The sequence below is a fragment of the Glandiceps talaboti genome, chromosome 13 (genome assembly GCF_964340395.1).
Source record: "Glandiceps talaboti chromosome 13, keGlaTala1.1, whole genome shotgun sequence".
Taxonomy (NCBI): domain Eukaryota; kingdom Metazoa; phylum Hemichordata; class Enteropneusta; family Spengelidae; genus Glandiceps; species Glandiceps talaboti.
Window position 1 is genome coordinate 6,981,398 of NC_135561.1, and position 14,970 is coordinate 6,996,367.

At 38.0% G+C, this 14,970-nt stretch overlaps 1 protein-coding gene across 1 annotated transcript; it reads left to right on the forward strand.

Moving 5' to 3' along the window:
* The first annotated feature begins 2,630 nt into the window (after nt 1-2,630).
* LOC144445004 (NACHT domain- and WD repeat-containing protein 1-like) lies at nt 2,631-14,581 on the forward strand. The gene is made up of 7 exons (XM_078134555.1): nt 2,631-2,751; nt 2,932-3,060; nt 7,632-7,837; nt 8,586-8,934; nt 9,295-11,622; nt 12,158-12,409; nt 12,576-14,581. The coding sequence occupies exons 2-7, from the start codon at nt 2,958-2,960 to the stop codon at nt 14,579-14,581; spliced, it is 5,244 nt and encodes a 1,747-aa protein (XP_077990681.1). The 5' UTR covers nt 2,631-2,751; nt 2,932-2,957.
* The last annotated feature ends 389 nt before the right edge of the window (nt 14,582-14,970 follow it).

The following is a 14,970-nucleotide window of genomic DNA, read 5'->3' on the forward strand; positions in this document are numbered from 1 at the left end:
CTATCGTTTCAGAATGGAGTGACACCGTATATACCTCGGGTAAGATCTGGTTCAACAGAACAATGAAATGGCTCAATTTTACCAAACCATTGCTTGTGGTTAAATACGCCGATCTAAAAAGCGATACAGTTGGGGAAGTGCGCAAGATGGTGGAATTCCTGGGGTTTCGACTAACCCCAACAAGAGAACGTTGTCTACGCGATGACATTGAAGGACTCTTCAAGAGGAAGGGAAAAGAATTGTTACCACCAGATCCTTACACCAAAGACATGCATAAAACATTAGATTGGTATATCAGAGAAGTCAATGAGAAATTAATTAAATTGAATTACACTGAATTAGAAAGAGAATGATAGAGAGTATGTCTACCTCCAACTTTTATTGATATCTGATACTATATGTTTTAATGGTTAAACATTTTAATATATGGCCTGTGTCTTCTTTTTGAGGAGAGAATGACGAACATTTTAATACTATATTGAACTGTTATTAGAATTGTTTCTGGTCAGCGTGCGCATCACTCAAAACACCCCTGCATCGATCTTTTGTTTTCATCTTTGTCAGGCCCATGCAGTCTGCAGATCCGGGGGGGGGGGGGCAGGAGGCAGGGGGACACAAACATAACCCTCCTTACAATAATTGATGCTTCAATGACGACAACTACAAACCCAATCTTGAACAAATAAATAACGTCTGTCACACATACACACTTGCTCTAAAGTATTAAATAAAAAGAACAGTAACTGCCATAAATAGTAGACTGAGTGACAGGTTTGTTGAGAACACAAAGAAAATGTGTCGTCACACCACTTTAGGCAAAATGTCCTGACCAGAATTTTTTTCTTCTTCAAATATTGATACACATGTTTTCTCTAAGCTTTACGTTTCAGATTTTCATCGACAGAAGACAGTAAAAAATAGTTTTATATTCATATATGCTTAATTTAGATAATTATGTTATCAAGTATGTCCAATTCAATCTTTAGGAAAGGAGGCATTTGTTGATTTTCCTTAGCACAATGGTATATAAACTCTCTGAAAGTGTGGTAACTTTTCTTTAAATTTACACAAAAAAATTACTGTTCTGTATTAAGGTATCAATGAACATTGTTTTACTTTCTGAAGGGTTGTTGGGTAGAGTTAGGCTAGGGAGACAGTTAATATTCATAAAAAAATATACAAATCCACTTTATTAATGTATTTAGACACATTTGAGTAAGAATTAGCATGGGGCTATAAAAAAAGTAATGCATATGTGTTTGGATATAATTTAAGGTTAAATAAGTGAGTTTTACACTTAGGATGTAGTTATTGGAAAAGTCCAGTCAGACTTATTTCTGCCTTTAGTACATTAATTGTATTGATTATGGATATCAAGATTATATGTAATTGTGGGTGATATGATAGCATCTCGGTATCTTCTTCAGCTTTGAAAAATTGTAAAATATCCCTACTGCACTTGACATGTGTTCGGCCAAGTTTAGGACTTCCTCCAGAGGTTTATGGGAAACCCTCTGGTTGTGACGTCACATTTACCACATTTCTTTGTCTTGCAATCGATAAACACAGAGTGTCAAAATATTATAGAGAGTGTGGTACATATGGATAAGTTTTGTATCTCAATTTTAGGTGGTGGAATTAAGTATCATTCATTAATAATATTATACTATAAGTGAAATTTGATTTTTTTTTCATGGGTGTCTGATAAAACTTCAGAAATGGCCTGTTTACTTTTAGAATTACTTTCACACGGAGGAAATTAGAATCAATTGTAAAATAATTATGGGAAACGTTTGGTCGAATAAAAATCGTATCTCTTATAGTATATTGTCGTTTGATTTGTCATTTCGTATGTTTTTCTTTACTTTTACTACACCTCATCAAATCATCCCACAAGTACTGTCACCAACAAGTATCTTGTCTGAGGGTCGAATCAATTTCACTACAACAACAAAAACTAAAGACTAAATCAAGATCAAATAAAATCCCGACCTACCTACCCTACTTTCATGTTATTAGTAACAAAAGTTTGTTTTTATTTGTCAATACTGTTATTAAGGAGTAATCCATTGAATGATAATATGACAATACATGATAAATATACAAAATATCATAGATCATATTTACAACGTATCAAAATTTATGATTATATAAAAATAATATGTTGTATGTGAAGTGTGAAGTGTGACGTGGGAAGTGTGAAGTGGGAAGTGGGAAGTGTGAAATCCTAATAGGCTTTCGTAGTTGTATGAAATAAATTTATCAATCTTTTTTTTAATTGAGAATCATATTTCTTTTATAAAGAATAGTTACATGGAATTAGTCAAGCTTGTGGCTACTAGAAAAAAATCAATGTGTGATATTCGGTGCGTTTGTTTTGGACTGACAAACAGGGTATTGATAAAATCACATTTGACTTACACACAAATCAAACATCAGACCTTTCTGACTAACACATAGCTCTCTGCTTTACAACATACAAATTGTTCATTCTACAGTGCGTTTGACAACCCGGCCCCTTCAATGAAAAGATATGAACTGTTGATACCTATCACCATGGCAGCCACGTATATAGGGCAGTAACTCGTCACGTGAGTAGAAGGTGACCTAACTAACGCACACGACTTGTCTTGGGGAATGGTCGATTAGTGTTATATTTAAAACTGACTGGACGAGAATAGGCCCCAGATTCAAGGCTAGTGCACTTTCCAAGGCTATATACAGTGTTTTTGTTTGCAGACAAGTTAACCGGTAGGTAAACAAGTCCCCTCACCCACGTATCACTTACATATTTGTGACGCAAAAGCTAATCATATCACACAAAGATATGGTTGCAATGGACGATTTTCAGCTTATAACTTGTTGGCTTAAAGGTCGAAGATAATGTTCCTTGGGTTATATCTTAAACCAGAAATCATTGTTTTGTTTCAGTGATAGTTCCGATGTAATTTACCAAGATGTCGGACGTAGCAAGTCAGTTGTTAAATGGTAGATTGGGCACCACCCTACCACCACTTAGATCAAGGGTTGTCCGTATATTTACAAGTTCAACATTTACAGGTATGTTTCCAAACTACTGTGTTCCATGTAAAGAGGAGCACAATTATGTTATTTCCAAACAAGAAATGTATCATTCGTAAACTGTTGTTCAAATTAATTTGCATGAAAAACTAAACTAGACATGGACTTTCAATTAATACCTTGTTGGTGGAAGCTTGGAACCACGGGGGAAGTTTGAGACCACTTTGCCCGAGCGGATAAAACACTGTGTCATCGGTATTCTTGTGAAATCCAAATTAAAACATTCAAAATAACTTCTCAACACATGAATTCATATAGGTAAAATTTTATTGACTTGCATGGTTGCCATGATGACCTCACTGAGGTCATGGTGCTGACATGTTTGTAGTGTACACGCCGTCTGAAAGATGAATGGGTTTACATACCATGGCTATTGTTGTATGACAAAGACACACCTTATATACATGCGGTGTCAACAATAAGTTTAGGGCATAATGCAATTCGTGATAAAGCACATTTGCGTCGATTTTTAAAAAAATCATTTTTACTTTACGGTGTCACACGCGGCTACGGACACAGTAAAGAGGAAGCGCACTGGTACCCCCACCCCCATGGTTACCCGTCGCAATCACTCTAAATAAAGTGTCAATATAATAGAGACATTACGCCATTTTCATGATCCAATAGTGTTACAGTGCTTATTGTCAAATAATTTTACTTTACTCGTGTCAGATGCGAGTACAAAGAAATTAAAGGGGTGACCGCTGGTACACTACGTGACCCTTCTCTCCGTCTTTTCACACAATCCTTCTCTTTCTTTACCTCCAGTGTATGTCAATCTATTTTCTCTGCACTATATGCACATTCAAATTCCAATATTCAATACTGCGGTCCCCGTTACTCGTACTGTGCTACAATCGTTGAATTCCATGCCATTTTTCATGGGGTAAGAGGTGGAGGGCGATACGTTCAACTATTATAGGAAATGTACCATACAATAGCTGAATTCCATGCCATTTATTCAGACGTATTACCTTTTTATTTATTTATTGATTACACGTAACAAAACCCTGGGGATTTGTTAAAGGTACAAATAAAATAAAATTGGAAAAAAAAGAATCATAATAATAACACTTATAGGCTTTTTAAAAGTAACATTACACATCATAATAAAGACTACAATACAAAACAAACAACAACAATAACTATATATTCAACGAGTTTAATTACCATTGATTGCCAAAGGCATAGCATACATGACTGTGTGTAATGTATGCACAATATTACAAACTTGAAAGCAGTGTTTCTAGGCCAACATTACACTGATATAGGTGGCTGCCATAGTAACATCGCTTGAGGTCAAGGGACTATGTCGCGTATTGTACACCTTGTCAAATACATGAATGGATACGGTTATTGTAGTATTTACATGGGCACCAATGTATTGTTCAAAATGAAAGTTCAAACTACACAGAACTAGTATTCGACGTCTAAATACTAGTTGGTATCAAATGGCTTCCATCCAAACACTTGTTGAAAAGGTCACTTGGAATTATCGGTTCATTGTGAGCCTCAGACTTCTGAATAGGGAAAATATGACTTAAAATGGAACTTAGAAGAAAATAACAACATGGCAGTTAGTGTGCACTATAATTAGACTGACTTCCAAAATGGAATAGAATCACCTAGGTGATAGAGAATGAATGGCGTTGTTTAATAATTCATATGTGGAATATAACTTGTTTCCCCTTACCCTGACATGAGAAGAACATCATATCCAAAAATTTTACAAACACCTTAAATAAAGGTAGCACAAATACTAGCTTGTTTACTACGCTGTCGAGATAGATAGTTTGCTAGTCCATAGACTCTCCTTGCGGATGATAAATGGCGAGTAGTAGTCGTACCTCCTAGCCCTCATAATCTCCGATGGCTAGGAGGTACCACCATGGCTATACCTAATAAGCCTATTTGTGCATCAATACGTCGGATAGTGTAATTGTACAAAATGTTTTGAAAGCTCAGATATTGTATTTTATCTAAATTTGAAAAAAAATGTTTAGGCCTAATAAAAAAGAATTGTGTGGTTCCGATTAAGCTCAATTTTAGAATAGGTGGGGTAGGTAGATATTTGTTATTTTATATTTTATTTTCTGTGTGGGTGTCTAGTACAGATCAGGTTTTCCATTGTTTTCCAAATGGTCTCTGTGTTATTTATTTCTTCCTATCAGATGTACAGCCATTACAGATCCGAAAAACAGTTTTATTTTGTCTTTTTGAGTTGATGTCAGTTTAAAATTTCCGCATCAACTGTTTCTCGCGAGTCTTCACAATTTTCGCGATTTTATTTTTTTTCTCGAATACGTAAAAAAAAGTTTAGGGTCGGCAGTGAAAAGCCAGGTGGGGTCGGGTAACCGGAACCAAACAATTACTTTTTTAGGCCTTACAGGGGTTGGACTAATTGTTAGTCAAATATCTCCAATCCCATTTTCCTATATTATCATATTATCATTTACCAACTTAGCACACTGCATCTTTTATATGTGAATAAATTAATATTGTGCGGGTTTTGTATCCCCTTCCTTATTTCCATTCCTTTTTTTTCTCTTTCCGATTTTCTGAGTTTCTCTCCTTGTGTTCTAATCTCCCATCTCTATCTAGCTTTCCGCGTCGTCCTAAATTGTAGTTTGTTTTCATCTATTTTGTATTTCAAGATTCGAGTTTATTCAAAGCATAAATGTCTAGAGTCGTACACCAATCTGTTAAATCAGTTCGTGTAGCCTCTGTGTGTCAACCAAGGTCCTGACCCGTGTTTCATACTCAGGGTTTGCACTGGTACGGTTTACGCCAAATATACTGTAGTGCCATCACCGTAGTAACACTTATATTGTGACGTGACATGTATCTGCGTGACGTCATTTCGACTACCCTTACATTCATAACGTCAGCACTAATAAGATCTATAAACACTTCTGAGTGACTACCCCCATGTGGATGCATCGTCGTAAACCATAGCCTCTTTTACGGCACCGTCCAAGACGCACTACAGTATTGCGGAAGAAATAACAGCTCTGGTTTGCGAGAATGATGGGGATGGTATGTATACCAGGGATGCCATATACGCAAGGGCGTGAGTGAAGTCAGTGTGTATATATGGAATCAGTTTATCTCCTAAAGCCTATTATTGATATGACCAAAGATGGCAACTTGTAATAATCTATAATCCAAAGTCAATAATTGTGTCAGCCTGGTTATCTACAATGCGCATGCTCCATCGTGTAACAGCTACTAGGTGATGGATGTGTTTTGATTGTTTGAATTCTTGGATATCCGACACTGGGAGATGAAAAAAGATATCAATAAAAGTGGTATTAAATATCCATATGTTACACACCCATATACGATAGATAAGGAGATAGCACAGCGATAGAGTTGATATGCCATACTACATTGTCATGGCTAAATACTGAAAAAAAAATCATGCTAAATGTACACATGTGCATATGGCCACAGATAACTAACACACAGATTCGCAACAAGCCTTCTCCCATTGTTCGATCATAGCCTCGGATAAACATTGTGTTAGTTATCTGTCATATGTCGGAGGTCGCTATAGACACTGTTGTGTTTGTGTAGACAAAGAATGAAGGAAATAATCGGTATAAGTATAGTGTGAAGTACACTATGTATAGTATGCAAACATGAACATTAAAGATACCATTGTGCAGCTTGTAGTTTGTTCAAACACGTAATAAGTATTACTAGGTGTGTACATGGAAGTATACTTCCATGGTGTGTATAAGTGGTATATGTTCGTTGATATAAACAATTTTTTAAGAAAACTAATCACCCACTCCATGTTTTATAGTCTCAGCTCACATTAGGATTAAAATGTAAATGTGAAAAGCAATTTGTTTGAAAAAGTTGGCTATGAAGAGAATAATGACGTGAATTATAGTGGCTCCATTGATGATAACACTAATACGAGAGATCTGGGATTGAATCATAGGCCTTTAAGAACTTATTCTATAAAATTAAGAAAGTGGAAAACCACTGTGTTTCTATGTAACATAAATTCGAAACAGATTTATGATACCACTTTGTAAGACTCGTTTTACAGGTAATACGAATGACTTATTTTGTATATAGTGACATTCCCCGGTAGCATATTACAGCGACTCCACCAACTGTTACCACTGTCTTACCTGTACGATCAATACTATAATTATTCCACGCTGTCTTACCCTCAGAATCAATCTTATATATGCCAAGCAAGCTGTCTTACCGTCCAATCAATGATATATATATATATATATATATATATATATATATATATATATATATATATATATATATATATATATATATATATATATATATATACCACACGCTGTCTTACCCTTAGTCTTGCTGCTAGACGTTCGGGCTTTCTTTCGATACTATACGCGAACGAAGTTCGCAGTGAGGGCTTGCCCGAACATCTTACCCTCAGAATCACTGCTATATATACCCAACCCTTGTGATATCTATACTCCAGTCGAATTAAAAAACAACGGAGGCCATTATTATTTCTAAGGCTAAATCTAGCCACATGTGTTCATTTTCAACAGATACCTCGGTGGAACGGAATGCTTTGATGAGAGATGTCTATCCTAAACTAAAAGATTACTGTAAATCAAAGTATGGATTGGAATTTCAAGTGGTTGATATGAGATGGGGTGTACGAGATGAAGCTACAGATGATCATATGACGTCAGAATTATGCATGAATGAAATTGCAGCATGTCAGAAGTTATCAACGGGTCCAAACTTTGTGGTGAGATACTTATGTTTGCGTTGTATTTTCTCGTTTCGGATCCGCAGAGTGCGAATCAGGCTACCTAGTCGGCGAAGAACAGTTTTTGGCTTCAGATTCGACATGTCAACTTGACTTTACACAATTGCATGATTATTCTATGGATCTGAAAAGAAGCTGTGTTTAGACTTAAGCCTTAAGGTATATATCAACACATCATTCTGATGTTCTACAGAATAGCTGATTGGTGAAATAATAGTAGCAAAGGCCATCTCGATAAATACTTTGAAAAGCATTGTTGCCAACCATTGATCTTCATCATCATCTATTTGAGTGACACAAGTACACAAGAAATAAGCAAACGTGAACAAATATGCATACAATTTTGTATGGATTTACCTAGAATTATTCATACGAGTGTGCACATATGTCGGGTATTGCCCAGTACTTCCTCGTCTGAACAAATTGCTATTCTAATCCATCTTGGGATTCTCGGTCGTTCAAACATAATCTTTTCAAAAGAACATTATTGGTACAAGTAACAGAGAAATTTGATTCAATCAATCGGGAACCAAGCTCTTGTTCTTTACATCGAACCCAAACCAGGAAAGCCGAAAATCTGTATGTAAGAAAAGAACAAGTAGTAGACTGGAATACGAATAGTAGACAAGCAGCACGATTTGTTATGAAGCTGTGTCTTGCAGTTGCGTTGGTTGTCTAAATGAATACAGCCACCCCTTGATCATATTGTCTTTTTCATTTGTTCCAGACGTTTTTGTGCCAGAAATATGGTTACCGCCCATTCCCACCAAAGATCCTAGCTAATGAACTTGAAGCCATGAGAAAAGTTTTGATAGACAATAGACAACCGGTATCAACGTTGGATGAATGGTTTCGGAAAGACACCAATGCTGTTCCACCTGTGTATATACTACAACCTATCAGTTCAAAGCTCGTTCATTTCACTGATCATGCCAATCCAGATAAAATGGCGGCTGATCGCAATACATGGTGGCAGGTATTTGAAACGCTGCAGGGCCAACTGAAATATGCTGCAGTAATGTGTGAAAGGAAGAAAATATTCAACGCAAAACAAGCAGACAAGTTTAGAATATCAGGTACCACATTTACCACAACTCCATCTTGTATCTCCCATATGTATGTATAGTCCCGTCAGCAATGAGAGTATCATTGCTTCAAATAAAAATATTTTCGTCTGTAATTTGTTGACATCTCAAATGTTTTGGGACTGAAACTATGCAAATGGTCATTATTTATCAAACTTTATTAAATTTTGGTTAAAATCATCAAAATCTGAAGTACATGTAGTAACGAATTCACATGCAAATCACAGACATAATCGTTTATATACAGGTAAGAATTTAGTTTGAAAAGTGGTATGTCTCATATTCACTAATCAGAATGTCTGAATATTCAATAAAAATACTATTCATTTCTATGTTCTTCTTCCAAAACAGTCACCCATGATGAAGTCATACATGGTATTCTTGGTGCTGCTGGTACCAGAGAAGACCATTGTCTTTGCTTTATTCGAAAGTTTAACAATTTGGAGCAACAGGCGGGCAACAGGGAAGCCAAGAACTTCATTGACATCGACTGGGCAACTAATAAAGTCGACCAAGAAGCCAAGCAGCTTTTGACAAACCTACGGGATGGACACGTTCCCAGAGCGTTAAAACAGTCAAATGTCATTGTATCTACTCTGAACAACTGGTCTGAGAAGGGCATCGATCTCAATATTCCCGAACACAAGCAGTACTTAGCCAACTTCTTAAAGAGGTTCACCGAGATGACTATGGCACTTATTGATCGAGCTGCACAGAAAGATCAAGGACATATCAGTAATGATTCAATGTACGACGAAATTCTCCAGCACCTCACTTTCTGCAAATTCAAATGCCAGTCTTTTCATGGTCGGGAAGACGTGTTATCAGCAATAAAGGGGTATGTTAATGAACGGTTCAAAGGCAACCAAGGGACGGCGTCTCCTTTGGTGATACATGGAGAGTCTGGTAGTGGTAAAACATCTGTCATGGCAAAGGCTGCATTCCAAACAGCATCCGAGTGGTTCGGTCGTAGCAACTGTGCTGTAGTGGTGAGGTTCCTTGGCACTACTCCAGCAAGTACTGGTGTGAGGCAGTTACTCAGATCAATTTGCCAACAGGTCTTGACTATATATGGCCATGGTGAGACAACCATTCCAGACGACTACTTCAAAACTGTCCGGTGGTTCACTCAAGTTCTAAGATATGCCTCCAAAGAAAGGCCATTGGTAATTTTCCTTGACTCCCTTGATCAGTTATCAGCCGCTGAGGGAGCTCACAGGCTAACTTGGTTACCAAGGGTTCTACCACCACATGCTGCAGTGATACTTTCAACACTTCCAAAGGAGCACAATCTCCTGTTTACATTACAGTATATCCTGTCACCAGGTACGACAGGTTACGTCCAAGTCAAACCACTATCTGTTGCTGACAGCATGAAGATCATGACTTCTTGGTTACAGACGGAGAAACGTACGGTCAACAGAGATCAGAATGCCATTATAGCAGACGCAATTCAACAGTGCAGTCTGCCATTGTTTCTGAAATTACTGTTTGATCAATCTTCAAGATGGCAATCTTATATGTCAACTTCAGCAATTAAAGTCACCCCATCAGTGAAGGGAATGATATCATTGATATTTGACCGACTTGAAGAATACCATGGTCAAATGCTGGTATCCAGAGCACTGGGATACATGACCATTTCTCAAAATGGTATCGCTGAAGCAGAGTTAGAAGATATCCTGTCACTAGATGATGAAGTTCTTCAGGACGTATATGCATATTGGTTGCCACCAACACGAAGGATCCCACCTCTACTGTGGACACGTATAAGAGCTGAAATCAATGATTACCTGGTGGAGAGAGAAGCTGAGGGTGCTCGTGTCATATACTGGTATCATCGTCAATTCATCGAGGCAGCACGAGAACGTTATCTTCATGATGAAAAAATAGTCAAAAAGATGCATAAAACATGTTCTGACTATTATATTGGTACATGGAGTGGTGGGAAGAAAAAACCATTCGAGTATACCCCAGATCAGATACAGAAATTTGGTGTACCTAAGAATGCTGAAGAAGACAGAAAAGTTGCTCCACAACCTCTGGAATTTGGTACAAATCAGAAACGCTTTAACATCAGAAAGTTAGAGCAATTGCCTTTCCATGAGATTCACACTCAAGATGTTAACCACCTCAAAGAGTATACACTGTGCTCCTTACAATTTTTGCTGGCAAAGTTGAGGGGAATGGGGCTTGGTGAAGTTATTCAAGATTTCAGCATGGCCCTTGCTAAGTATGAAGATGATGATGAACTTCGTCTGGTGAGTGACACTCTACGAGTTGGTGCGTCTGCTGTCAGAGAAAATCCATTCAATTTAATTGTTGAAGTAATTGGACGACTGAAGAATGCAAAGGGTAAATACATACAGATGTTAGTAGCACAAGCAGAAAAGGAAACAACAAACACAGTTCCCTTGATACCATACAACCAGTGTTTTCCACCAGCTGGGGGCCTCCTAAGAACACAATTTCTCGGTCACTCAGACGAAGTCTTGTGTGCACAAGCAACATCAGATGGTCGATATTTGGTGACTGGCTCGAAAGATCTTCAAGCCATAGTGTGGGAATTGGAGAGCAGTACAATACTACACACTCTGGAGGGGCATCACATGAAACCTATCTGTGACATTGCTATTACCCCAGATAACCTGATGGCTGTGACATACAATTATAAAGCAGGTAAGGAAACAAGCACAATTTACAGCAGAGGGGAGGGGAGGGTTGGTGGCTGGGGATAAAATCATTTTGGTCAGTTGTTATTGTCCCTCCCCTCACCCTTTGGGCTAGACCCCCCCCTCCCCTGCTATATGTTCAATAATTTTAGTAGCCTGTATGCACAACATACACACACAGAGTTTGTTCTATTGATTATAGTTATTCTTCCTTCAGTTCAAAAGCAAAAATATCTCTTTCCATTGGAAAAAGTTATTCAAAGTATCATGAGAGCACATTTTAAAGACAAAATATAATTATTTAATATGGTTGCCATGATAGCAAGTTAGCCATGGTAAGACAGGGAAGAAAGCGACAAAGACTTGTATCATCCAGAGTGTTCAATTGCTGAAGTGATGTTGCAATTTTTTAGGTTTATTTTCTATTAAGAATAACTAATTTTGAATCAAGCGACTTAATGCTGTCATAAAAAGGTGGGCAAAATATTTCTGATGACACGCATTGCTAAAAAAAATGACTCTTTTCTCCATCTATTTTTCAGCCAAAAAAGATGATCGGAGCAGCGAGATCAATGTATGGAACATTGAAACAGGCCAGTTGTTCTTAAAGCTTCCCGGTCACACAGGCGAGGGGAAAGTAAGGATTCGATTCTCCTCAGATTCAAAGTTTGCTGTATGCACCATGACAGGATACATCAATGTTGATTCCTGGAATACTGAGGCACACTACTATGCTAAGGGATGGGGTATGGAAGATGGACGCGAGTTGTCCAGAGGACTTGAATGTCATAAAGGTTAGCTTCTATTTTTCTGTATCTCCTAATTATGGAAAAATAACATTTACCATTATTAAACATGAACAACTAGCATTGGAAGTATCATGAAAATAAATCGCTTAAGGAACTAGTCTCATATAAAAGGACACAAGTATTTACTTACTCCTGACCTTGTTTTTCACAGGTAAAATAAATGATGCGTTACTTGCTAGAGCATCAAATGGGCGTCATCTCCTGTTGACCTGTGGTGATAGTGATGATCCTGCAATAAAAATCTGGGACTTCTTCACCGGTCAGTTACTGAAAGAGATGTTGGACAGAAGAAGGCGACAGAACCACCCTACCGAATGCATGGAGGTATCTTCAAATGGTCGACATGTTGCTTTTAGTTTCTTTCAACATGCGCTCCTTGATGTACACAAGGCTGAAATCATTGACCTCACAAGTGAGGAAGATAGGAGCTCGTGTCAAGTTAGGTTCTTGAACAACAGAGAAGTGATGTTCAAACAAGTTGACAAATGGGATGCATACATATATGATGTGGAACAACTGAAACTTGTGAAAAGGATCAATCTGGACGGCATCAGGATTAAACATTTTGGGAGCCTGTTGGAGGTTTTGGTGACTGATGATTTTAAGACAGTGGTGTCAAGACATGATGATGCTAACAGTGCTGTGGCTTGGAAGGTTGTCAACAAGGCAAAGTCAGAAGTAGATCGCTTTGAATGTGCCTTCCAGGCAAAATTACCCCATGACGGGCTGGTGAAGGATGCGTGTATAGTGAATTCACAACCTTCCGTGTTTGCTGTCACTGCATCAACAGACAACAGTATAAAAGTCTGGAATATAGATAACATTGATAAAGCACTGCAGCAAGAAAGAGAAAACAGAGACCAAGGAGTACTGGGTGGTGTAAAAGATGACAGCCGGGATAATGATGACGAATCCAAGAAGCCTTATTATGACAGAATGCCATACCTTAAACATATAACTTACAGAGCAAGAACACTCGAAGATGAGAAATATGTAGCGGTCCTGGATAACGTTGGGAAGATGCTATCCCTGTATGATGTCATGGCGGGTACTTTAGTTGGAAATGAAAAGTGGACAGGGTATGAACCAGCTGGTGGTATTGATGCTACAGCAGATGGAAAGAAATTGTTTGCTCAGGGTGGCAGGTCGTTGATGGAGTATGATGCAACAACCCTTAAACCAGTGTATGAGAAAATGAAGAAGTTGGATCTTGAAGCCAAAGGGTTGAGGATTTCTCCACATGGCAGCTCAACAGTCTTCATCGGAGGAAATCAGCATATGAAGCATGTGTATACCTATGATATTGAAAACCACTGGTATATGGGTGAATTTGATCCAAAGACAGTGACCAAGGCCATGTTTCTTTTAAGTGGGGATAGAATCCTCCTAGCTTGTGCCAACAACTTGACGATGATCACCATATCAGATTGTCATCTCATCTATGACCAGCAGTTTGTACCCGGCATGAATGGGTATGGAGATTACATCCTGTGTGCAACAGTAACAAAGAATGAAAGATGGCTGATAACGGGCTGGCAGGATGGCTCTGTGAAGTTATTTGACGTCCAAACAGGAGTTGGGGTTAAGAAATTCAATGCTCATACAGGACCAGATGAGTCAATGGGAACTGATGAAGATGTTATCACAGAAATTAACCTGTCATCTACAGATCAATTCTTCGTGACAGGGTCAAGCGACAAGACAGCAAGAATGTGGGATCTTGCATCCCTTCGACTGATTCACATCTTCCAAGGTCATAACAACGCAGTAATGATGGCCAGAATAAGTGGAGACAACCAATTTGTTTTGACAGTGGCTAGGAATGATCTCAACGTAAAGGTTCACAGTACAAGCAGTGGTTACCTTCTTACCAATATTATTGGCTATACCTCAATTGATAATATCTGCATCCTTCCAAAAGCAAACAGGATCCTTATCACAACAACCGACAACCGAGTAATGTTCTTTAAGGTCAATCAGGTGATTGCACAACAGCAGCGTTCGGTTAGACCAGTACAACCAGCTCCTCCCCCGGCACAAGTACCAGCTAAGAAGAAACAATCTAAAAAGAGCCAGAAACAGCAAACCCAACCAACACATCAAGTCGCCTCTGGGATGCTTGATAATGTTGAATCATCATTTTGCACTATCCTTTAAGTGTGACTACCATACCTCGAACTTTACAATCGGTTAAATAGATTACTCTTGGTATGAAATATGAACAGATAACATCAATTCAGAAGGAGCACCAGGAATTCATTAAGTTCCTGTATACAAGCTACAAAGCTCTGAATGGACTTTCACCAACCTACTTATTGGACATTTATCATTTGAAATCAGTTCCTAAAAATGTCAAGATTATCTGTCAAATGTTTATTGCAGAAACCAATCACAAATTGGTGTCAGGTGATGGATGACTGTGCTTTCTCACATTCTGTGCCTCATCTATGGAGTATGAAACTATCGAAATTATGGAAAAAACCTACGGCTATTAAATGCCTCCAGAAAGAAACTACACAACTTAACTCTTCTCCAGTGCTTTCTAA